The 24,785-nt window shown below is 62.8% G+C and overlaps 1 protein-coding gene across 1 annotated transcript in view; it reads right to left on the bottom strand.

Annotated features, from left to right (window-relative positions):
- The window catches only part of Myo9b (myosin IXB), a 56,448-nt gene that overhangs the window by 5,690 nt on the left and 25,973 nt on the right, over positions 1-24,785 (bottom strand). Inside the window, exons 3-26 of the mRNA XM_013028293.1 lie at positions 23,107-23,169; positions 22,820-22,919; positions 22,488-22,588; positions 21,458-21,587; positions 20,629-20,718; positions 18,755-18,871; positions 18,257-18,391; positions 17,152-17,273; positions 14,879-15,020; positions 14,471-14,675; positions 13,354-13,432; positions 11,959-12,048; positions 10,776-10,892; positions 8,433-8,472; positions 7,171-7,293; positions 5,348-5,428; positions 4,723-4,833; positions 4,447-4,569; positions 3,402-3,718; positions 2,328-3,131; positions 1,573-1,633; positions 951-1,072; positions 435-562; positions 85-272 (exon numbers count right to left, since the gene is read on the bottom strand). Of these exons, the coding sequence (XP_012883747.1) occupies positions 85-272; positions 435-562; positions 951-1,072; positions 1,573-1,633; positions 2,328-3,131; positions 3,402-3,718; positions 4,447-4,569; positions 4,723-4,833; positions 5,348-5,428; positions 7,171-7,293; positions 8,433-8,472; positions 10,776-10,892; positions 11,959-12,048; positions 13,354-13,432; positions 14,471-14,675; positions 14,879-15,020; positions 17,152-17,273; positions 18,257-18,391; positions 18,755-18,871; positions 20,629-20,718; positions 21,458-21,587; positions 22,488-22,588; positions 22,820-22,919; positions 23,107-23,169 (3,589 nt within the window). The remainder of the gene's footprint in view (positions 1-84; positions 273-434; positions 563-950; positions 1,073-1,572; positions 1,634-2,327; positions 3,132-3,401; positions 3,719-4,446; positions 4,570-4,722; positions 4,834-5,347; positions 5,429-7,170; positions 7,294-8,432; positions 8,473-10,775; positions 10,893-11,958; positions 12,049-13,353; positions 13,433-14,470; positions 14,676-14,878; positions 15,021-17,151; positions 17,274-18,256; positions 18,392-18,754; positions 18,872-20,628; positions 20,719-21,457; positions 21,588-22,487; positions 22,589-22,819; positions 22,920-23,106; positions 23,170-24,785) is intronic.

Consider the following 24,785-nt stretch of genomic DNA (forward strand, 5'->3'; position numbering starts at 1 on the left):
CCTGGGTGCACCCCCCCCGCCCCCCAGCCAGGCCAGGCCTGCCTCCACAGGCCGGCCTCCCCCCAGGTCCTGCCGCCTGCTCACCTTGTTGAGCAGGAACTCGTCCAGGAACTTGAGCTCATTGGCGTTGGTGATCTTGCGGTACACCGATTCCCGCCACTTCTCGGACACGGTGATCTTGCCGATCTTGAGGTTGCGGTTCTTCTTCCCCTTGCCCCCAGCCTCCTTGCTTTGTCTCTCGCCTGTGAGCCGGTGCTGCTGGCTGGAGGGCGCTGGGGGTTGCAGAACAGAGGGGAGGGGAGGTGGGTCCAGGGAAGGGCACTGGCCAGCTTGGGGGTGCCAGTCAGAAACAGGAAGCCAGGACCCCCAACCACAGGCCTCTGTCTGTGGCCAGAAATCCCCACCCCCAGCTCTGTGCCCAGGGCCTAGCCAACCTTCTAGATTCTTCTTCACAGTGGCTTCCAGAACGGCCGGCCCGGAGGCCACATCCTCCATCTCCTCTACATCCAGGCTGTATTTTTTGTCCTTGGTCTTATGCAGGAAGAGTCTCTTAAAGGTGGATCTAGAAGAGGAAAATTGCTTTTCTCAGGCTGTGGCCTGGGCTGGCTCTGAGCTCCTGCCTTTAAGAGATCTTGCTGCCCAGCCTCCCAAGTAGCTGGGAATACAGGCGTGTGCCACTGGGCTGTGCCCTCACTGTTACATGTTTTCCTTTAAGCCATGGGTAGCTAGCCCTGACTAGCTTCACCAGCAAGGACTCTAATTTAAAAAAAGGGGGACGCCTGGGTACAGGGGCACAGCTCAGGGGCAGAACTCTGGCCTTGCTTCCCGAGGCCCTGGGCTCCATGCCCGGCCCTGGTGAAGGGGAGATGCGGTCGCATCTCTTCCGTAAGTGGCGAAGTGGACACTGTGAGAGATCCCGTCTGCTTCTCCGCGCACCCTGGGCCCCTTACTTGGAGTCCGGCTGGGAGCCCGGGGACAGCCCGGTGTCGGGGCCTGCCGACGCGTCGCTCGACTTCTTCTTATGGATCGCAGCCTTCTTGGAGCTTGACTGGCCATCGGTTTCGGCAGAAGACTGCAAACAGCGCAGGGAGGGCTGGTGAGGACAGGGGGGCCAGGGTCGGGCCGGGGTCTACACCGCACACACTGCCCGCCAGGGTCCACGCCGCACACACTGCCCGCCCACTGCCAACTCCACTCGTGTTTTAACTGGGGGCCACCGTGTGGCTCAAACCACTCTTCACCTTTTTTTTTCCAGTCCTGGGGCTTGAACTCTGGGCATGGGAGCTGTCCCTGAGCTTCTTTGTGCTCAAGGCTAGTACTCTACCACTTGAGCCACAGCGCCACTTCTGGCTTTTTTGAGTAGTCTACTGGAGGTTAGTCTCACAGACCTTCCTGCCTGGGCTGGCTTTGAACTGCGATCCTGAAATCTCAGCCTCCTGAATGGTTAGGATGGCCGGAGCAGGCCACCAGCGCCAGCCACTGATCTTTCTAACCTGGCCTCGAGTGCTGACTGCAGGTCTGAGCCTCAGGCTGGCCCGCCTCCCCCCAGGGCTCTGGCGGCGCTGGCATTACCTGTGTCTTGGCAGGAGACAGCCGGGAGACGTTGTTACTGGACGAGGAGCTGTGCCTCTCCCTGCAGGGCCGCAGAAACACACGTCAGCCCAGCCTGTGCGGGGCCTGGCGGTGCAGGGGGAGGGCGGGGGGTTTCTGGCCCGTGGGTAGAGGTCGGGTGCTGGGGGGCTCCCTGGAGTGCGCAGGAGGCCGGGGACGCTGGGTACCGCTCCCACCACCACCACCAGCTGCTGCAGCCTCCACCCACGCCCCACAGCCACACCCCAAGCCCGCATTCCTCCCCGTGTCTGCTCGCTGTCCATCCCCGTGTACCCCCGTACCCCAAGTCCCATTCCCTCTACCCCCCAGCACCTCCACTGCTCCTTGTTCTATCCATCCCCGCACTGCACCCACAAACCACCCACCCGTCACCCCCACCATCCACCCCTACCCATCACCCACCCACCCTCCCCCCCACCATCCACCCCTACCCATCACCCACCCCCCATCCCCCCCACCATCCACCCCTACCCATCACCCACCCCCCATCCCCCCCACCATCCACCCCTACCCATCACCCCCTCCATCCCCCCCACCATCCACCCCTACCTATCACCCACCCACCATCCCCCTCATCCCCCATCCCCCCCATCTCCCATCCCACCCACCCATCTTCTACCAGTGGGTGACTATTGTGCACCCCACTTGTTGATGGAACCTGAGGCCTAGGGGTGCTCATGGAGGGGGGCCTGAGCCCCGGGGGAGCGTGGGCTCACTCTGTGGGTGTGACGGCTTCGGGGGGCCGGGCCAGGTTGCTGAGGTTGGGACACTGGCTCAGCCCGGCACTGGGCCCGCCGGCGCCCAGCTTCTTGCCCCGCCACAGCTCCACGGCGGTGGCCAGGCACTCGGCGGCGGGGGGCTGGTACCGCTGGATGTGAGCAGGGCCGCTGGGGCTGCCGCCCCCCCTTTCCTGGTCTTTCGGGGCTTCGCAAGGGCTGCTGGGCGCCAGCGCCAGGCTGGTGGGCGCCAGGGCCAGGCTGGTGGGCCTCCGTGGGGTGCTGGGGCTCGGGCTCGGGCTCCCGGCAGGGGGCGCCCCCAAGTCTCCCGAGGCCGCGGTGTCCGGCTCGACCTGCGGCTTCTCCATGGGCCGCTTCCTCTCGGTGCTGTCCACGGTCTCTGCCGCCACGTCCGAGGGGGTGTCCTCCGTGACCCCCATTCTGTCCTCTGCGAGGCTCTCTCCCGGCTCCGGGACAGCCCTTCCGGAAGGTTCTCGGAGGGTGCTGTCCTCCTTACACAGCTGGCTGTGCTTGTTCTGCAGCGCCACGTGCTCCAGCCCGCGCTGCCGGCGGGACTCCCGCTTCTCCCGGCTGCTCGGGGCTTTGTCATGGCTTTCGGCCGCCACGCTTCCCTGGGACGCGGATTCCTTCTCAGGGGGTGGGGGTTCGGCTGGGGCCTCCACTGCCAGCGGCTCCGAGTCCTGCCGGGCAGCAGGGCCAGGCTGGTCCTGGGCGGCGCCTTCCATGGCGGCTTCCCGCGCTTGCTCCTCCGCCTTCTTCTTCTCCAAGATCATCTGGTTAAAGCTGGTGCAAGAACAAAGGATCAAAGGCTGCGATCCACCACCCCAGAACCAAGCGAGGTCCAGCACCGCACCCCCAACCAGCATCTCCACGTGACGTCTTGGAGAGATGCTTCTGGAGGCCCAGTACAGCCTGACACGTCTGTAATTCTGGCTACTTGGGAGGCGGCGGCAGGACGGAGCTCCAGGCCCGCCAGGGCTGCAGTATGAGACCGGGGGTCGACAGGACAGTGGGGTGCCGTGGTTCCGGGTGTGTCGGGGGGGGGGGGCTCACCTGCGGCGCTGCAGGTGGCCGCGGCACAGGCTCTGCAGGCGGATGACGCGCTGGCGGTGCAGGCGGAAGGCCCGGCGCTGGAGGAAGCCCCGCCAGGCGGCCTGCAGCACCACGGCGGCCCGTGCCTGCGCCCGCGCCCTGCGGGCCTGGCGTGCACGCCACAGCGCCTGCAGCAGCCGGGCCGCGCGCCGGGCACGCAGGAAGCGACGCCGCTCCAGGGCGGCACGGAACCAGCTCTGCAGCAGCAGGATCTTGCGCAGGACCTCGCGGTGCAGCGTCTCCTGCAGTGCCTGCCGCTCCGTCTCCTTCAGGAAGACCTGCGGGCACGCAGGACCCGGCTCAGCGCCCTGGCTGCAGCCTGGGCAGGACACTTCCAATCCCACCAGGGGACCCAGCTCCCCCAGGCCTGGGCCCCTCCTGGCAGGTTCAGCCTGTCCCCCCACCCCCGCCCCCGACCTCTGTACCGCTCCTGGCGCCCAGGGTCGGGCGGCCGGGTTGCAGACTGTGTGGGATTTTTGCGGGCACAGTAATGCTCCACCGCCATGGCCTTCCTCCCCACAGGCGTATTTAGCTCAGCCTGTGCCCTTGGCCAGTGGGCTGGGGCAGGGGGCTGCTGTGGCTGCGTGGTGCACTCGCTCGCAGTGGAGGGGTGCGTGTCCAGCATGGGCAGGGCCCTGCTTGCATCCCCTACTGCAACAAACAACGCCGACAAGACCTCGAGACGCCCGAAGGAGACGGCTTGGGAGACCCGCCACGGGCACCGCACGGTGGCCGCGTGGGCCGTCTCGTGAGGGCGGGGTGGGGGTGTGCACGGCAGCGTGAGGTGGTGGGGCCGGTACCAAGCAGGGCTCTGCGAAAAGTCATCGCATCTCTGGGACTGGTGTGCTTCCCCTGGGACCCACCAGCCCGCGCGAGAGCGGGTGGTGATGGGAGTCTGGCGCCAGCACGTCTGTCTCTGGCTCCGGTCTCGCCATGTGACCTTTGCTGCATGTACCCCAACGCCGCGTGCTGTGAAGGAAGCACGGGGAGGGCGCGGCGGGCTGACCTTGGTCCTCCCGATCTGGTAGTTCCTCTTGTCCACCTGCATCCTCTCCAGCAGGACCGCGATGGCCTCTCTGCAGGGCTGGGCGTCCTTGGGCAGCAGAACCTGGAACTGCTCTGTGAAGTCCTGGGGTGCGGGCAGGGTGGGGACAGGGCCGGGGCTGAGCTTCCGGCCAGCGAGGGGACTGGGCGGCGAGAGCCCCGCCCCCAGCCCCGTGGGTGCAGCGGGCAGGGGCGCAGGGTGGCTCCGCGGGTCCTGGGCGCGGTGCGGCGCGGCTACCTGGAAGGTGTACTTGGCGCTGTAGCCGGAGCGGCGGATGCGCACCGTCTCCAGCATGCCGGTGTAGCGCAGCTGCTGCAGCACCAGCTCCTCGTCGAAACACAGCTCTTTCTAGAATGGCATGCGGGGGGTCAGGGGGGGAAACCGAGGCAGCCATGCCCCGGACGCCCAGGCCCAGGCCCTGGGGGGACAGGGCTGGACCGCAGCAGCCTCTTCTCTCTGCGCCTGTGGTTTTGAGCCAGGCTTGCTCTGTAACCCAGGCTGGCTTTGGTCACCATGCTCCAGCTTGGATTACAGGCGGGCCCCACACGCCCCTTCCTCTGAAGCCTGCTGGCCCTGACAGGTCTTTCCTGACAGACCTGACCTCAGGCCTGTGCTCAGCTCCTACCAGTGAGGCACGAGGCAGGGGGGATGCTGGGACCGGCAGCCTGGGCACCCCCAGTCCCCGCCTGCATTTTCCCTGCACCGGCTGTTCCTGGGGCATGTGAAAGGCAGCCCCCCCCCCCCCGTGCAGCATGGATGCGTTACTGGACACCCTCCTCCTACCCCACCCCACAGCCCAAGGATCCAGGGCTATCTTGGGGATGCGGGTGCCCTCTGCCCCTGACACCTGCCAGCCACGCACCTTCTCGGCGTTGGAGCGGATGCAGCGGATGAAGAAGGGCTCGGCCTGGCCCAGGGCCTCCAGGAGCTTGTTCAGGGATGTCTGCAGGGGGGAGGGAGGGCACGGCACGGGTGAGCTGGGCCGCGCTGGGGCACCGCACTGGACAGGGCAGCCGCTGGTGTCCCCGGGCTGGCGAGCACCCATTCCAGAGCCACCTGTGCCCTGGCCCTGGTGGCAGCAGGCAGGGCGGGGCCAGGTGAGTCCTGGGGACTGGCGTGGGGGTGCCTGGGGGGGCAGCTTCTGTCTGTCCTGCAGGGGGACGGAACCAGGACCCTGCTCCTGGGCCACGACCCGGGCCACCATCTGCGGCTTTTCAGGATTTCTAAAGGGACGGACTCGGCGCTGGGCTCTGGGTTCGATCCCTCCCACCAGAAGAAAAGGGAATGATGTCACCACCAAAGAGCCGAGGATGAGGAGTAGAGAGGAATGGAAACATTCACTAGGGGATGCCTTGAAAACAATGTCTCCGAGCTTCCTGGCAGTCAGGGAGACAAGGGCCACATGACATAGGAACAGGGTTGGGTGGCTCTGGACCAGGGCATGGCTGGCACTGGTGGTGGAGCAGGTCTGTGTGCGTGTGCACGTGTGTGGGGGGGGGATGGTGGAGCAGGTCTGTGTGTGCGTGTGCACATGTGTGTGTGTGGGGGATGGTGGAGCAGGTCTGTGTGTGTGTGCACGTGTGTGTGTGGGGGGGTGGTGGAGCAGGTGTGTGTGCGTGTGCACATGTGTGTGTGGGGGGGATGGTGGAGCAGGTCTGTGTGCGTGTGCACATGTGTGTGTGTGTGGGGGATGGAGCAGGTCTGTGTGCGTGCACATGTGTGTGTGTGGGGGATGGAGCAGGTGTGTGTGTGCGTGTGCACATGTGTGTGTGGGGGGATAGTGGAGCAGGTCTGTGTGCGTGTGCACGTGTGTGGGGGGGGGATGGTGGAGCAGGTCTGTGTGTGCGTGTGCACATGTGTGTGTGTGGGGGATGGTGGAGCAGGTCTGTGTGTGTGTGCACGTGTGTGTGGGAGGATGGTGGAGCAGGTATGTGTGTGGGGGGGATGGTGGAGCAGGTCTGTGTACGTGTGCACATGTGTGTGTGTGGGGGGGATGGTGGAGCAGGTCTGTGTGTGTGCACATGTGTGTGTGGGGATGGTGGAGCAGGTGTGTGTGTGCGTGCACATGTGTGGGGGGATGGTGGAGCAGGTGTGTGTGCGTGTGCACGTGTGTGTGGGGGGATGGAGCAGGTGTGTGTTGCACATGTGTGTGGGGGGATGGTGGAGCAGGTGTGTGTGTGCGTGTGCACATGTGTGTGTGGGGATGGTGGAGCAGGTGTGTGTGCGTGTGCACATGTGTGTGTGGGGATGGTGGAGCAGGTGTGTGTGTGCGTGTGCACATGTGTGTGTGGGGATGGTGGAGCAGGTGTGTGTGCATGTGCACGTGTGTGTGTGGGGATGGAGCAGGTGTGTGTGTGTGCACACGTGTGTTTGGGGGATGGTGGAGGTGTGTGTGTGCGTGTGCACATGTGTGGGGGGATGGTGGAGCAGGTGTGTGTGTGCGTGTGCACGTGTGTGTGGGGGATGGTGGAGCAGGTGTGTGCGTGTGCACGTGTGTGTGGGGGATGGTGGAGCAGGTGTGTGTGTGCGTGTGCACATGTGTGTGGGGGTGGGGTGGAGCAGGTGTGTGTGCGTGTGCACATGTGTGTGTGGGGGAATGGTGGAGCAGGTGTGTGTGTGTGCACATGTGTATGTGTGTGGGGGGGTGGTGGTGGTGGTGGTGGAGAGGCTCGCGGGCACCCTCACCTGGAACTGAGCGCTGATGCTGGGTGGCTTCTTCTTCTTGTGCAGGTGCAGCAGGGACTTGGTGGTGCGGTCATGCAGTGTCATGCTAATGATGAGCTTCAGGGACTTGGAGTCCAGAAGGTTCTAGGACAGAGACACAGGGTCTGGCCTGCCCTCCGCCAGGCACGGCCAGGGAAAGGGGCGGGGCCTGGCATGTGCTGGGGGGGCACGTGCTGCCCACCGGGCACCTCAGCTCCGCTCTGGGACGGCTGTGGGGGCCACCGCTGCCGGCCTCCCTCTGGGAGCCCCCACGGAACTTCCCCTCTCTGGCCCCAGCCTCCGCAGTGCTGGGAGTGTGGCAGGTGCCACAGCGGGCGGCTCCACACCGTGCGCCGGTGTGCACAGCAAGCCGGGTCCCACCTCTGCACACAATACGCATGTGCACGTGCGCACCCCAAGTCTGACAGCCTGCTGGTTCTAGGAATTTTGTGGTAGGGGACGATGAAAAGAATTTTTTTTGGTTGGTTCTGGGTCTTGGACTCTGGGCCTGGTGCTGTCCCTCGGCTCTTCAGCAGAAGGCGAGCCTCAGATCTCAGCCTCCTGAGCGGCTCAGATGCAGGCGCGAGCTGCCGGCGCCCTGTGAATTTTGTAATTTTCTCTTCCCTGGCTCTCTGTTCTTAGGGGCCGTGGTCTTGAACTCCGGGCTTTGCACTTCCCAGGCAGGTGCTCCACTGCTGAGCCATGCCTCTAGTCCCAGGCCTTTTTTGGGAAAACTTGAGTCTCCCCAAGTAGCTTGGGTGAGTGGAGCTGGCTGTGGGGGCGGCCTCCGCCCCCAGGCGGGAGCAGCTCACCTGGCTGCGGCTCCCAGACACTGCACAGCCCCACCCACGGTGCAGGCGTGTCGGGCAGGGGACCAGGGTTGGACGCCCACCGCAGCAGCACACACGTGGCTCTGGCACCGTGGGTTTGCTGTCGCGGGAGCCTCTCTCTGCAGATCCTCCAAATGAGAAAGTGCCCCCAGGATGGGCTTGCCCGGGCCGGGCCTACAGCGGGGGACAAGCCCCTGTCCACGGCCCGTGGGTGGAGACACCCCCAGCCTGTGACGGTGTGTATGTACACATGCACGCATGTGTGTATAGGTGTGTGTGCAGGTATGCACGTGTATGAACGTGGGTGCACTGCTGCCCAGCCACGGAAGAGGGCGCTGTGTGCGGAAGGCCTGAAGGGAGCTGCTGTGGCCGAGGGCCCCGCCCCGCCCCGCCCCCAGGTCTCGCCGGCTTTACCTTGGGAATGATCTGCTTTTGTTTGGTACCTTTACTCTTCCTGTCAAAACAGTAAAAACGGGATTGTGAACAACAGGGGCCAGGCGGGTGGGGTGGGGTTAGTCCAGCAAGCCACCCTGGCGGGTTAGATCACGACGGACAGACACACAGACAGACAGAGACAGAGAGAGGGAGGGGAGAGAGAGAGAGAGGACAGAACAGTGAACCAGCGACCCAGGGCAGCCGGGTGCCCAGCACTGCCTCTCCAAGGCCCTGCTCTGCCCCTTGTGCTCTGTGGCGGCGGGGAGGGACAGCTGGGGGGGACCCCTTGGGGGCTACACCTGTGTGGACAGGAGAGGGGAGTGAGTCTGGGGCTGGGGCGGGAACCGTGCTTAGCAACCTGCAGCGTGGACTGTGCTACAGCCACAGCCGCTCCTGCCTGTAGTCCCAGCAACCGGCCAAGCAGAGATGGGGAGGAGGATGGTTGCAGCCAGCCTGGGCAGAAGCTGCCAAGACCCCGTCCTCAGCAGCCAGCCAGGTGTGACGGGCTCGCTTGTCATCCTAGCTACCCGAGAGGGTGAAGGTCGGAGGACCGGGTTCTGAGGCTGGCCTGGGCAAAACCGCCAGACCCTCTTCAAAAAAGAACGGGGGGCTTGGCCAGGTGGCAGAGGCTTCCCACAGCAAACCCACGCCCGGACTCCAGCTCCAGCACCACAAACAAAGAATCAGAAAGAGAACAAGGCAGGGCAAGTGTCTGCCGGGCCAGTGGTTAAGTTCTAGAAAGAACCTGTGTCTGTGCTGGGCCATACTGTTAGCACTGGGTCTGCTTAGGGACTCGGCCCTGGGTTTGAACCAGATTCCCAGGCGAGAGGAAAAAGAAAGTGGGATCTTTAGTCCAAGGGAGCTGGTACAGCTCTGGAGCTCTTACTGAACTTATAGTTTTTTTGTCAGTCGTGGGGCTTGAACTCAGGGCCTGGGCGCCGTCCCTCAGCTCTTCAGCTCAAGGCGAGTGCTCTACCACTTGAGCCACTTCCGTTTTTTTGGGTGGTTCATTGGAGCTAAGTCTCAAGACCTTTGCTGCCCAGGCTGGCTTTGAAGCGCGATCCTCAGATCTGTCATGAGTAGCTGGGATGACAGGCGTGAGCCACCAGGGCCTGGCTGGCATGGACTTCTGAGACAGGGTGTCACTATGTGGCCCAGACGGGCCCGGAACTCACAGTCCTCCTGCATTAGCCCCAGTGCTGGGATTACAGGTATGGACCGCCACACCTGGCTACTTGTAGTGCACTGCATGCCTAGGAAAAGGCCAGGGCCAGCCTGCAGCCGCCGAGGCCGAACAGCTGCGGGTGTGACGGGAGGGCGGGGCCCACGGCGGCCAGGGCTAGCAGTACATCCAGTGACGTCAAAACCCAACCACATGACTGGAGGGCTGGGATGGGAGGGTTTGGAAAATGAAGGAGAACGGGGCGGGGTGGCCAGAATCGAGGGCACCACACAGAACTCGACGTACACCTCAAACCTCTTTGGATCCTTACTTCACTACAGAGAAAGAAATGGATGTTAAAACCGCCTCCATGGGCTGGGAAGGTGGCTCAGCGGTAGAGCGCTCACCTCGCATGCCTGGGGCCCTGGGTTCCATTCCTCAGCACCACAGACACAGTAAAAGCCAGAAGTGGCGCTGTGGCTCAAGTGGTAGAGCGCTAGCCTTGGGCTGAAGAGCTGAGGGACAGCGCCCAGGCCCAGAGTTCAAACCCCAGGACTGGCAAAAACAAAAACAAACAAAAAACCCTCAACCCCCCCACAAACTGCTTCTTTGCTGAGCATGGTAGCATCCACCTGCAGTCCTAGAACTTGAGAGGCTGAGGCAGGAAAACGGCTTGTGAGCATCCTGGGCTAGGTGGCAAGACCCCAGCTTTGGATAAGAGGAAAAGGAAGACAAAGCAAAAAAAAGAAAAAAGTCCCCTGTGGCTGCAGGCGCTGGTCAGCCGCCAGGGCCGCTGTGCTCAGCCGCCAAGCAGTGGCCTGGCCGGCCATGCTCAACCCAAGCAAGAGCCCTGGCCACGTGCTGGCAGCCCAGATGGCCCCTGGCGGGGTAGGACATGGGGTCCCCCGGCCTGAAGGCCAGCACCCCACTTTGCAATGGGACCTAGAGTCTCGAGTCCTCTACTGGACACCAGGGGGGCTTTGCTGGGCAAGCTGGACTGGGTGCAGGGGCCACCCCCATGTCCCCAGCTGTACTGGGCAAGGGGGGCTGGCGGCAGGAATGCGGCTCCAGCGCCAAGGCGGGGGGCAGGGCTCGGGATGGAGGGCTGGCGGGAGTGAAGCGCGGGGGGCGGGGCGGGGCGCGGGGGGGCCGGGACTCACAGGATGAAGCCGTGGGGCGGCCTGTGCAGCCGGCTGAGGGACCGGAGGAGTCGCCGGGGGTCCCCACCCTGCCAGGGCAGTCCTTTGAGACTCTGGATGATTTGGTTATACAAATCGCTGAGGGCGGGAAGGGGTCGGGGGTCAGAGAGCAGGTGGGGAGTCGCAGCCCGCCACCGGAGCACCCCGCATCCCGAGCCGCAGGCGGCCCCCGCTGCCGCCCTGCCCCGTCCCGGAGGGCAGGGGCACGGAAGAGGCCCCACGGTGCGGGGTTGGTGGACCGCAGCCGTGAGCTGAGGGGGTGGGGGATCACTTTGCTCAGGCGGGGTCCGGCCAGGCCCCGCGCAGGGCTGGGAAGAAGGTGCAGGGCAGGCTGCGGGAGTGTGCCCCGCCTGCTGGCCGTCCCCCCCCCACCCCGCAGACAGAGGCCGCCGTGCTGAGGTGAACTTCCAGAGATTTTGGGGGACCAGGGTCTTGTGCTTGCCAGGCAGGTGCCCAACGCTCAACGCTACACATCTCAGCCCCGGTTTCTTTTTGGGTCGTGGGGCTTGAACTCGGCCTGGGCGCTGTCCCTCGGCTCTTTAGCTCAAGGCAATTGCTCTACCCCACAGCGCCATTTCCGGTTTTCTGGTGGCTTATTGGAGATCAGAGTCTCACGGCCAGGCTGGCTTTGAACCCTGATCCTCACCTCTCAGCCTCCTGAGTAGCTGGGATGACAGGCGGGAGCCACTGCTCTCTGGGCTAGAACTGAAATCTTTCTGGGGCCTGGTGTTTGCTAGGCAAGCACTGTACCATGGAGCCACGCCCTTCCCACCAGGCCACGCCCCTGGCCGCCAAGCCACGTCCCAGCCTCCTTAGTGGTCAGTCACGCTTAATCTCTGGGCTGCTGGCCTGGGCGGGGAGGGGGGTGCGCATCAGTGGCCCCTCGTCTGTGTTCCAGACACCACGCGAGTGCCCGGACGCACAGCGGCACTTACCTGCGCCCCGTCGCCCTCCAGGGAGGCACAGTCACCACCGTCACGTCTGGGCCTTGTCAGAGCGCTCAGGGCGCCTGCAGGCACCCCCCCCCCCCCGGCTGATCGGCGTCTGAGCACTGGACGCTGCCCTCAACTCTGCCCTGCATGGCCGGGCTCTGTGAGCTGTGCCTCCCTGGTCTCAGGCGGAAAGAGCCCTGTCTTCTACTTACTTCTTGCTTTCACAGAAAGCAATGATGTCCTCAAAAGTGCTCCTATCGAACTCCTCAGAGCGGTCAAATGAGAAATCTAGCATAGAACAGCTGCAAGGGAGAAGGCCAATGAAGCTCAGCTCCCGGGTCCCGGGACGGCGCCGCGGGCCGGGCGGGAGGCCTGCCACGCATGCGCGCACAGGCCATGGCTCAGCCAAACAGGAGGAAAAAATGGAAAACTCCAAAGCGCAGAAGCCCATCCTCCACGGATGGGCCGGGAAGGCGGCTCCGTGGCAGAGCGCTCGCTAGCGTGCACGAAGCCCTGGCTTCCTCAGCACCACACACAGACAAAGCCAGAAGTGGCGCTGTGGCTCGCCTTGAGCAAAAGCAGCTCAGGGACAGCGCCCAGAACCACAGTTCAAGTCCCAGGACTGGCAGAAGAAAAAAAAACAAACAGCGGCACATGGAGGAATGTGTTCTTTTATCTTTTGTGAGTAAAAAAGGTCAACTAGGATTGTTTTCTCTTTTTGGAGACCAGATCTGTCTGTGTGCCCTGGCTGCCCTAGACCGGGTGAGGTTCCCCCCCAGCCTCCGGAATGCTGGGGTGCTGGTGCCAGCGCACAGGCCAGGACACCCCTTCCTAAAAGCAGATGCTGCACTGTGCCTCATACGGTCACTTACCCAGCGGCCAGCCCTAACTCCGCTGCATGCTTTCAAGACTCCCTGAAGAAGCCGCGCCAATGGCTCCCGCCTGTCATCCTAGCTACTCAGGAGGCTGACATGTGAGGATTGGGATTCAAAGCCAGCCTGGGCAGGAACATCCATGAGACTCTGATCTCCAATAAACCACCAGAAAATCAGAAGTGGCTCTGTGGCTCAAGTGGTAGAGCGCTAGCCTTGAGCTGAAGAGCTGAGGGACAGCGCCTGGGCCCAGAGTTCAGGCCCCACGCCCACCACCACCACCAACAAAAAGACTCCCTGAAGTTTTGTGACAAAGAGGCTGAAAATGAACTGCTTTTCACTTTCAAAGGGAAAGTCTGGGGAGTTCCTGCTTTGGGAATTTGTGAACCTTGAAGGGAAAAAAAAAGTCCAGGATGGGCAGCCCCGAGCCCGTACGCACAGCCTGCCTGCCTGCTCCACCCACCCAAGCCCTGACGCCAGGCTTTGCGCATGCTCAGCAAGTGCTCAGCTGCCCGGGCCGGGGAGAGGGGCCCTCCCACGAGCTCCGGCTTGAGCTGCCCCGCTTTCCCCGCTTTCCCCGCAGCAGGGGCCTACCAGGCCTGCAGCAGCCTTCTGCTCCTTCTGGTGCAAAGGCTGCTGGGTGGCCGTGGCATGGACACAAGGCGCCTCAGGAAGCTTCCATTGAGGCTACTTTCTCTAACGGCTGTGGAGTGGACCAATCAAGGCCTTGCTCACCGGTACAGCTTCTCCGACGGGGTGCCGGCTGCTCTGGGCTGCTCTCCGGGGCCCTGGGGACCAGGGTTACTCGCGTCTGCTGGGGACAGAGGGACGCTGCTGTGAGGGCCTCCCACAGCCCCGAGGCCCCGCGCAAGCCAGCCAAGTGCTCGCGCCACCTCGAACTCATGATCTTCCTCCGCCACCTCCCAAGTACACAGCATCAGCGCTGTGTCTCACACCGATGCCTGCCATCAGTTTTTGTTTGTTTAGGTTGGTGTTAAGGCTTGAACACGGGCCTGGCGCTGTCCCCGAGCTCTTTTGCACAAAGCTAGAGTCCCACCACTTTGATCCACAGCTCTGCTTCTGGCTTTCTGGTGGTTCATGGAGATTAAGAGTCTCACCAGGACTTTTCTGCCCTGGCTGGCTTCAAACCATGATCCTCCGACCTCAGCCTCCTGCGCAGCTAAGATTGCAGCTCTGAGCCGCTGGCCTGGCTGCTTGCCACCATATTTTTTTCGTCTCTTTGCAGTACTGGGATTTGGACTGAGAGCCTCACGCTTCCTACACAGACACTCTACCACTTAACCCAAACCCCTTGTCTTTCCTTTCCTCATTTTGCTTCATTTTTCAGAGCGCCTGTGTTTGTCCCTGGCACCAGCTTTGGATCACAATCCTCCAGCTTGCGGCTTCTCACATACGTGGGATGACAGTATGAGTCACCACACCAAGCCGTCGGGTGGGATGGGGGTCTTACCTCAAACGGCTACCCAAGTAGCTGGGATTAGAGGTATACGCCACTGTGCTAGGCCCTCAGATCTTTGTTCTCGTGCTTCGTCCCTAAACAATGCAGCCTAACAAGAAGTGCTTTCATGGTCACTATTGGCTGCCGTGGCACGGGGGGCGGGGGGGAGTCTGTGGGAGGGGGGATTCCTCACAAAGATGACGTGTGACCAAAGGGACGAAGCACTTGCAGACTCTGCTCTCTGTGGAGGTCCTTACTGAAGACCACTGTGGCTACGTCTGAGGGAATGGAAAGTTCTGGAGCCAGCTGGCAGCAGAAGCTGGAGAATGTGTACGTGCTGGGTGCTGGGTTACCGTGGATGGGGGGCATGGTGCCGGGATGGGGCGCCCCTACCTGCTGCGCTCTCGGCCCTCTCCGCGCGCAGGCGCCCTGCCTCGCGCAGCACGGCCATGGCCCGGATGGCGGCCCGCAGCACGGCCCAGCGGAACACGGCCACGGGGTCCATGCCGATGAGCTCACGCACGTAGGAGCTGTCACTGCCCCGCAGCAGAGCCACGATGTCCGGCCTCATGTAGTCCATGTTCTTCTCCCGGAAGTCCTGGCGGGGGGGGGGGGCGCGTCACCCCAGGGGTCAAAGGGCTGGGGCGGGCAGGACAGGGCCATCCCGAGAGCTAGGGACTGGTTGTGCACCCCAAAAACCTATCCCACAGCCTGGCTTGCACGGAGACCTCAATCCAAGGACGTGGCAGCCTGGTGCGCTGTCCCTCCCCCCCCCAGGATGCGGGTGGGCGGGCCCCGCACCTTGATCTGGTACTTGACTTTGCCTGCAAAGTGCTGGATGATGAAGGCGGGCTCCAGCACTGGGGTACCCAGGAAGTACTTGTTGTCCTCGTGCTGCTGCTTGAACTTGGCCAGCAGCGTCTGGCTGGTGGCGTGGGGGAAGCTGGGGAGAGATCACAGCTTCAGGGCAGAATGGTGGCAGGTGGCAGGTGGGCATCTCTCTCTGCAGGGCAGTGGGGGGGGCAGCAAAGGCCAGCGCTCTGTGTGCGGCCAGCCGCATGCCCCGCCCACCCCCCACCTGGCTGCCTACCGCCCGGGCTTGGGGACATCTGTGAACATCTGTGCCAGCCGAGCCCTGGACACAGGCCCACTGCAGGCAGCCTCCAAAACCACCTCAGGCTGGAGAGGCTGCGGGTTTTGGGTCATCTACACCTTCACGCCAGGCTGGAGGGGGGGTCACCCCCTGTGCCCTGGATGGAGAGAGGGGGGCGAGGGCGGACCCGTGCTCCCCGTGCCTGGCTGTCTGGCAGGAGCCGCCCTTGGCCTGGCGCACTCTGCCTGGGCCCGGCCTCACCGCGCGCACGGCGGCGCCAGGTGCGGACAGATGCCCGGGGCGGGGGCTCAGCACTGCGAGAAGTGGGGGATGCAGAGCTGGGAACACGACTCAGCTGTGAAGATCTACGCCCTGGTAGCGGACCGGTGTTAGAAAGGCCAGAATGCAGGGACTAAAACCTCCAGAGAACAGAAGAAGACGCAGCCAGGCGCCAGCGGCTCCCACCTGTCATCCCAGCTACTCAGGAGGCTGAGATCTGAGGATCACGGTTCAAAACCAGACCGGGCAGGAAAGTCTGTGAGACTCTGATCTCCAATAAACCACCAGAAAACCAGTGCTCACTTTGAGCAAAAGCTCAGAGACTGCGCCTAGACCTAGAGCTAAACAGCCGAGGAACAGCGCCCAGGCCCAGTTCAAGCCCCATGACTGACAAAAAAAAAAAGAACAGAAGAGGCCAAGACTGGACCAAGACTGATCAGCCAGGCCCTGCCTCACGAGCCCTGTAAATTCCCACCTCACCCTGTCGGTCTGTCTGTCCGTCTGTCTCTGCTGTGCCAGGCAGGTTCTCAGCTGGGACTGGCGAGCGCCCATCTCGGGGCCGCCCAGCCTACCTCTGTGTATGCATTCCACCCGAGCTGGCCACAGAGTAAGCGACGCGTCCAACCCATCCTGAGTGGAGTTTGGTCTGAGGCACTGGGGTGCCTCACCTGAGACCCCACCAGCCCTGCAGCGTGTCGTGAGGTGTGACCATGTCTGCAGAGGGGACTTTCCAGGGAGCAGGGCCCTGGAACGCTCAGGTAAGCAGGCATCACAGTGGAGGCCGTACAACGTGTCTGATGTCCTTTGAGGAGGAGGAAGAGGAGGGAGGACAGGGAGACAGAGGCACGGGCAGGAAGAGGCAGCTGCAGCCCACGGAGCCCTGGAGGCTGGAAGAGCTAGGAACTGTCCTGTCCTGCAGAGAACGAGGCCGGCATGCAAAGGCCTGGAAGGTGGTGGAGCCTTTAAGAGGCGGAGCCTGAGGAGGAGTCAGGTCATGGGGGCGTGGCTTGAGGGGCATGGGGGGGCTCTGAGGCACTGTGAGGCAGGGCAGCTTTCTCTGCTGAGTGCTCCCGCCACAGTGCTCAGCCTCACCACAGGCCAAGCCCCCAGGGAGCAAGAAACTGGAGGAAAACGGAGTGAGAGCGGAGTGAGAGCCGGCTGGGGCCGCCGGCTCGGCCCTGCCCCGCCCCAGCACGAAGGCTGCGCCCCGACCTGGCTAAGAGCCAACCTGTTTGCAGCCACCTGGCTCGCCCTGGGAAAGCAATGGGGTGGGGTCCCCCATCTTAGCTGCCCTTACAGCCTTGCCGGGGCCGGGAGACGTGCGTGCGAGCGTCTGCAGCAGTGAGCTGCACTTTACACACAGGAGGCTCAGGGCTGGGGCTGAGACCATGTGAGACACCAGTGTGTGTGTGTGTGTGTGTGTGTGTGTGTGTGTGTGCGCGCACGCGCGCTCACGCACACGTTGGGCCAGGGCTCGGGTGCGACGCTGGCAGCACTCACTTGTTCTCCTCGTCCAGCAGGTGGAGGAAGCCGGTGGGCTTCCTGCCGATGAGGTGGATGCTGTGTGTGTGTGTGTGTGTGTGCAGCACTCACTTGCTCTCCTCGTCCAGCAGGTGGAGGAGGCCGGTGGGCTTCCTGCTGATGAGGTGGATGCTGTGTGTGTGTGTGTGTGTGTGTGTGTGTGTGTGTGCGCAGCACTCACTTGCTCTCCTCGTCCAGCAGGTGGAGGAGGCCGGTGGGCTTCCTGCTGATGAGGTGGATGCAGCCCACGTTGTCGGTGTAGTCGATGTTGTCCCAGGCGATGCCCTCGCTCTGGTACTCCTCCTGTGGGGGGAGGGGAGGGCGCAGCGCCCCTCAGTCGGCTGTGTGTGCGCACGTGCACTAGTCCTGTGGCACCTGTGCTGGGCTCTCCTGCTCAGGGCTAGCACGCTACCGCCCGAGCCCCTCCTCCAGTCCCGCTGGGGGATGATACGGCGTTGTAACACTTGAGGTGCTGGGGATGAGGCCCCAGGGCTCCATGCGTTGCGAGTCTAGCCCTTTAAAAGGCAGGGCCTGGAGCCTGGAGGCCTCAGGGGCTCTGACGACGCCTTGGGTCAGCAGTGGTCAGCTGCCACCCCGCGTGGGACACCAGCCTGGAGGCCTGTTCCAGCCACAAGCAGCCAACGGCCGACGCGTGTGCTACGTGAGCACGCCCACGTCAACATGTAAGCAAGACGGGCATGGCGTGGATCCAGAGCGGCCCACAGCCACCTCAGCCTGGCTGTCCATCCTGTCCCTCTCCCGCATGCTCCCTGCCCAGCAAGCCACAGCTTCCCAGAGAACAAAACCCTGCACGCACACACGCACACACGCACGCACGCACGCACGCACACACACGCACGCACGCACGCACGCACGCACACACCAGGAGCAAGCCAGAAGAACCAAGCACACCCACATCACCACTCACCCAGTCATGACACCCAGGAGGGCACACGTGGAGCAGCGATAAACACTAGGGAATACGAGTGCCCTAGAAAATCCTGTATGACGCCACTGATACGCCCTGTGACCACAGCTGGGGGAGGGGAACACACCAAGGTGCCCAGGACTCAGGTCCCAGTGGACACAGAGGGCTGAGTGCACACATAACGCCCTCCACCACGCATCTGGTGGACACGGGGGTGGGGAAGCTGTCTCATGTGCACTTTGCTCGGGATGGCCTCGAGTCACCATCCTCCTGACGTCTGCCTCCCCAGCACACAGGTACAGGCACTGGGGCAGGAAGTCTTCCCTGCATCTCACTGCAGGCCGTACTGGCGCCTTACCTGCTCCAGCTTGAAAATGTGCTGATTGAAGTAATACTGCAGCTGCTCGTTGGCATAGTTGATGCAGAACTGCTCGAAGCTGTTCCGCTCGAAATCTTCAAAGCCAAAAATGTCCAGGACCCCGATGGACAAGCACTGGGGAGGTGAGGGGCCGGCCTTCAGTGGGGCCTTCCCGGGGGGGGGGGGGCATGCAGGGACTGCTGCCACCAGCTTAGCCTTCACCTTGGAAGCAGCTCCTCTGTGTGCGTGTGTGTGCGTGCGCGTGCATGTGTCCAGAACCCAGGGCCTCACCATGCTAGACCAAGTGCTCTACCTCAGAGCCACACTCCCACAGCCACTCCTGCATAGCCACCCCTCCCACCCCTGAATTCTGCGGTCTGCTCCATCCTTCCATCCGCCTGCCCGCCCGCCCGCCCGCGTGAGAAGCCAGGGTCTCGGCAGCCCCTGGCGGCGGATGCAGACCCCCTGGCTGGCGTGGGCTCGGGCAGGCTCGCTCACCGAGACGGCCTCCTCCATGTCCTTCTTGTTGAGGAGGGCGTGGTTGATGCGCAGCACGATCCAGTCGAACAGGGCGCTGTACAGAGACTTGGCCATGGAGTCCCGGGCGGTGATGGCCTAGGAACACACAGGGGCGTGTTTCTGTGTGCGCACGGGTCCTGGGTCTTGAACTCAGGGTCTGGGCACCATGCCTGAGCTCTTTCACTCAAGGCTACAGCTCAAGCCACAGTTGCACTACCCTACCGGCTTTTTGTGGTTAACTGGAGATTCAGAGTCTCGGGGACTTTCCCCGCCTAGGCGGGCTTTGAACCGCAACCCTCAGATCTCACCTTCCACAGTAGGATTGCAGGCGTGGAAGCCGCCAGCACCTGCCTGCTGCTGCTGTTGTTTTTTTCTTCTTTTTGAGACAGAGTCTTTGCTAACTTGTGTGTGGGCTGTCCTTGAACTCAGGCTCCTGTCTCCACCTCTCGAATAACTCAGCTGGGACTACAGGCGTGTGCTTACACACTGGGCCCTACAGGCCCACCGCTGTGCAGTCACGGGCCGCTGCACTCAATGGCAGCTTGCACACACACACTGGGTCCCACGAGCTAAGAGAGCCCGAAGTTTTCCCATCTGCAGGCGCTCTGCATTTCTGTGCGTGGCTAGGATTGCGCCCGAGCCTGTGCAGGGCAGATGGTGTCTCACACTGTGTGCTGTGAGGCTGGCGCGGTGGCTCCTGGGGCCGAGGCCGGCCGCGCTGTGCTGCGTGCGTTTGGAGCTGAGGAACGCGGCTGGCCGCTTGCGGAGCCAGGCTGCACTTCTGGTGGCATGAGGACCCCCAAGATGACAGCACAGCGAGGAGACGGCACGCCCCCCCCGGCGGCCGGCACTGCGGTCTGCGCCGCTGTCCGAGCGGTGCCGCTCACAGCGGGCCGCTGCCCCGGTTCCAGCTTTTCTGGATCCCGTGGGAAGCAGCTGCCCCCTGCATCTCTCTCCTGGTGGTGCTGAGGGGACCCGGAACTGCCGGGGTGCCCACAGCACTGTGGGAACGGCCCAACAGCTGCTCCGGGGTGAGGGGCCCCATGCACCGGCGGCCGCGTGACCAGGGACTTTCCTGCTGCAAGTCAAGCTGCTCTCGAGGGGACGGGCAGAGGTGGCGGGGCTGACTGCCGGGGCCTCAGCTGGGCGCCCCCCAGAGGTCACATCCGGGCCAGCCCGCCAGAAAACATCATTGCTTTTGGTCTTTGGAACCTGAGCTCTGGCGCTGAGGTAGAAGGCAGTGTTTTATAGCTCTTACACAAATGTGTACGGTTGTGTGTCAATAAAACTTTATTAACAGGCCAGTGTCCTCTGTTAAGAACCAGGATTCTAACTGGGCGCTGGTGGCTCACGCCTGTCATCCTAGCTACTCAGGAGGCTGAGATCTGAGGAACGTCGTTCAAAGCCAGCCCAGGCAGGAAAGTCCCCATGAGACTCTTATCTCCAAAGAACCACCAGAAAACCAGAAGTGGCGCTGTGGCTCAAGTGGTAGAGCGCTCGCCTTGAGCTGAGGAGCGGAGGGACAGTGCCCAGGCCCAGAGTTCAGGCCCCACGCCCACCAACAACAAATAAGAACCAGGGTTCCCACGAGCATATCGGGACCCAGAGAGTGACGTCCCGACGCCAGCTCAGCCTGAGGACCACAGCGGCCTTCCTTCCGTAACACACGGCTGCCCCCTACCCCCGCCATGCCTGCTGGCCGCAGCCCGTAACGCTCAATCAAGATGGCACCTCGTGACCTGGGGGCGCCAGTGGGTGCTGGGGGGCTGCCGGCCCAGGATGCGGGGGATGCCCACCCGCACTGGGCTCTGCTCGTGAGTGGGGATCCCCCCCCCCCGCAGTGCCGCACTCACCTCGCTGAGGCTGTAGGGCAGGATGAGCTTGTCGTTGACTGTCACCGCTTTTCTTTTGGTCAGCACCTCCACCAGGATTTCTCGTTTCACCTGTTTCAAGGTCAAGGAGAAGGTCAAGGAGATGAAGAGCTTGCGGGAGCTCAGCCGCGGGTGGGGAAGTACCCAGGACCCCTGTCTCCCACCCCCCCGCCCCCCCCAGGCCGTGCCCAGGGCTGGCCCAGGCCCGGCTGGTCCACGCAGCTCCCGCACCAGGGCGGCCACCAGATCCCACAGCCTGGCCCTTCTGCGTGCCAGCCTCTGCCCAGACAGCAGAAGCGAGCAGCGGGGCCCCTCACCACAGTGGCGCTCCTGTACCCCTGGGAAAAAAGCTGAGCCCCTCTTGTGAGAAAACCCAGAGGAGAACAGACTTGGAGAGCGGGAGGCGGCTGGAGGTGCAGCTCCTGGGGGGCTTGCCCCTGCAGGGCTAGCTGCTCCCCAACAGGCCACCAAAAGAACCAGACGTCTGTCGCCCGGCGTCCGCTGAGGGTGTCTCCCTGCTGAGCACCGCCGAACATGGACAGAAAGTCCATGCAACTGCGCTGCCATTGTTTTTGGTCGGTCATGGGGCTTGAGCTCTGGGCCTGCACCGCCATGCCTGGCCCAGCTACGGTTTCAAAGCCGCTTTCGCTGGAAGGTCTGAGGCAGGTGGTGGCCCTGCCCGGAGGCTTCCTGAGCTGAGGGGGGCAGAGGACCCCCTCTGCGGGCAGACGCACTGAGGAGGCGGGCAGTCACTGCCCGCGTGGGCCCGGCTGCCCCGCGGCGGCTGAGGGAGAGGGGAGAGGAGAATCACCTTCAGAAGCTGGGACAGCGTGTCCAACACCTCAGGGGGCCCCACCTCCAGGCCTTCGTCTCGGCCCGTGGCTCTCTTCTTGTAGGTGACATTCCCCAGGTACAGGATGGCCGAGAGCACGGCGAAGATCCTGGAGAGACACAGAGCGTGTGGGTTCCCGGAGGACGGACTCCCGGGAAGCTGGGCCGAGCGCGGTGCACAGGAAGGCCTGACGCGGCTCGGCGTGCTGTGGACCATGTCCACGGGGAGATGGGACTCTGTAGACTTAAAAAGAAAAGCTGGGAAGGGGGCTCAGGGGTAGAGCGCTTGTCTCACATGCATGAGGCCCTGGGTTCCATTCCTCAGCACCACATACACAGAAAAAGCCAGAAATGGCGCTGTGGCTCAAGGGGTAGAGCGCTAGCCTTGAGCAAAAGCAGCTCGGGGACAGCGCCCAGGTCCCGAGTTCAAGCCCCAGGACTGGCAAACAAGCAAACCTAGTTTCTACTTTTTGAATTTTTGCAGTACTGGGGTTTGAACTCGGGGGCCTTGCCCCTGGTAGGTGGCCGTTCAGCCACTTGAGTCCCCTCCAGCCCTTTTTAAATTTTACTTTACAGATAAGGTCTTGCTTTTCTTTTTTGGCCTGGGTTGAGGGTCAGATCGTTATCTTGTGCAGCTGGGATCACAGAGGGAACCCCCATGCCCAGCTTACGGATTGAGATGAGAGTCTCAACATGTTTGCCCGGAACTAGACTTGAGTGGTGAGCCTCCCCGTCATCTCTGCTGGGATTACGGGAGTGAGTCACGGCGCAGGGCCTGTACTCTTTGCCTTGAGATAAGTGACCCAACTCACAACCCTCCCCTGTCCTGGGCTAACAGGCGTGTGCCGCCGTGCCCAGCTTCATGTTGGTTTTGGCTGGTCTGCGCATGCACTCTGTGGCGCCTGGCTGTCCTGGGAAGGCCCCTATTGGCCTTCTGGGCTGGGACGGGGCTCTGGGAGAGGGGGGTGACGTATCGGGCCAGGGCTGCCCCCTGCAGGCCGCTCGCTTACTGCTTCTTGGTGGCGGGGAGGAAGCCCACCATCTCCATGGCCTGCTTGAGTCTTTCGAAGTCATGCTTCAGGTCTTCTCCGTCCTCGATCTTCAAGTTATGCTGGAAAAAAAACCCCAAAGCATCCCGTTCAGGGCCTGGGGGGGCCAGTGAGGGCGGGGCGGGCGGGAGCTGGGGCTCGGGCTCCAGCCCAGGGCCAGGGGCCAGGTCCCGGGACACAGGCATGAATGAGCTCCTTTATGCTGCCCCCTAGGAGCCATGTTGGGCCGGCCTCCGACCTCCGGCCGACGGGAACAGAGGTGGCGTCTGTGGCGGGCGCTGGCAGCCGTGTACCTGGTTGAGGTAGAAATAATCTTCAGGCTGTTTGAGCTGAAATTCCTGGCGCTCTTCCTCGCTGACTCCCAGTAACAAATAATAGAACACGTGGTAGTTCCTGCGTCCGGGGAGGAAGAGAAGAAAATGTCGTTTGGGGAGGGAACGCAGAGCGGCTCTCCGGCCATCCCAGAGCATGCATTTGCAGAGTGCTGTCCGGGGCCCAGGACATTTGCTTCTCCCCTTTGGCCTGCACAAAGACAGAGCTGGGGCTGAGTCCCAAGACAACCCGGGAATGAACAGCCTACCTCTCATCCTTCTCCTGGGAGACCAGGCGGGACTTTTCAAGCAGGTATTTCTCCACCACAGCCCTGTCGTCAAGAGGAAAAGGGAGGGAGGAACAGTGCGTGTGAACACTGTCTGCACATTGTCTCCACACCTCCGCCCGATGGAACCCAGAGCTGCGCACAACCGGGAAGCCACAGTTCTGGAATGTTCCATGACCACATGGGTACTGTCCACCTGGCGACAGGCCTCCTGTGAGGCCTGTCCCTCGGTCAGGCCCGATCCGGTGTGGGGAACTGTCAGTCAGCATCTTTATTTCCCTACATCGGAGTGGTCGCTTAAACTAGAATTCTTCAAGAAAAGCAGACCACAGCCGGGCGTGGCCGGGGCGGCGACCTTCCATTTTTCCTTCCTCACCCTCGTTAGTTACCTGTGGGTCACCCAGGTCTGCCAGCAAAAATGGAAAATTCCAGAAATAAAGAGTCCTAAGTTGTGTACTGCACAGCGCGGGCCCGGTGATGAAGGCCTGTCCGCGTGTCCCTGCCCCCGCTGACATGGCGTGGGATCCGCCCACGCCCCCGCCGGCCCGCGGCAGGGGTGGCCTTTGTTTTTTATCAGCGCGTCTCCTAGGCGACTGCAACGCCAGCACCTGACAGTCCGCACCCACCAGTCACTCAACGCCAAGCCGCACGGGCGCTTCCTACCTAAGAGTTGCGCGCAGCAGGTGCTTGAGCGTTAAAAGCCTGGTCAGGGTCTGTAGGCTCGGCTCGGCAGTTTTAACCCTCAATACTGCCGAAACCCAAAAGCAAATGCCCCCCAAACTCGGTACACAGTTGTCACTCTGTGGAGGTGGTGGGCCTTGTGGGAGGTCCTCAGGTCACTGTGGGGGGAGCCTTGTGGGAGGTCCTCAGGTCACTGTGGGGGGAGCCTTGTGGGGGCGGGGCCTCATGGGAGGTCCTCAGGCTGCTGGGGGCGGGGCCTCATGGGGGTCCTCAGGCTGCTGGGGGCGGGGCCTCATGGGGGTCCTCAGGCTGCTGGGGGCGGGGCCCTGCTGGGGGCGGGGCCTCATGGGGGTCCTCAGGCTGCTGGGGGCGGGGCCTCATGGGGGTCCTCAGGCTGCTGGGGGCGGGGCCTCATGGGGGTCCTCAGGCCGCTGGGGGCGGGGCCTCGGAAGAAAGGAACTTCCCTTGGGGTCTGCTGGTGATGGAGGTGGTCTTTGCTCTGCCATGTACTCCTGGCCATGACGGACTGCCCCGCCAGCCCAAGATTCTGGACCTGTTCATCACACCCTGAACCTGATCTATCTCTCCAGGACTCCATGACAGCGGGGGGGGGGGGGGGAGGGGGGGGGAAGCTGACAGGGAACAGTAAGAATGGACAGGCAAACCACAGCGCAGGTCTGTTCTGCAGGGTCTGTGGTCTCCGCCATTGCCTGAGTGGCAGAAAGTCTCTTCTGCAGATTGGGGTAGGGGTGCTGTTTGGAAGAGGGGGTGCTTGTAGATGTAGCGCACGGCTGAAAGATCGTTCTCAATGAGCTGGGTCGGCCTAAAGCCATCCACCACCGCATCCTAAGAAACTAGCAGCGGTGGCCGGGCACCGGTGGCTCCCACCTGTCATCCTAGCTACTCAGGAGGCTGAGATCTGAGGATCACAGTTCAAAGCCAGCCCGGGCAGGAAAGTCCATGAGACTCTTATCTCCAAT

The sequence above is a fragment of the Dipodomys ordii genome, unplaced genomic scaffold, assembly GCF_000151885.1.
Source record: "Dipodomys ordii isolate 6190 unplaced genomic scaffold, Dord_2.0 Scaffold108, whole genome shotgun sequence".
Classification (NCBI taxonomy): domain Eukaryota; kingdom Metazoa; phylum Chordata; class Mammalia; order Rodentia; family Heteromyidae; genus Dipodomys; species Dipodomys ordii.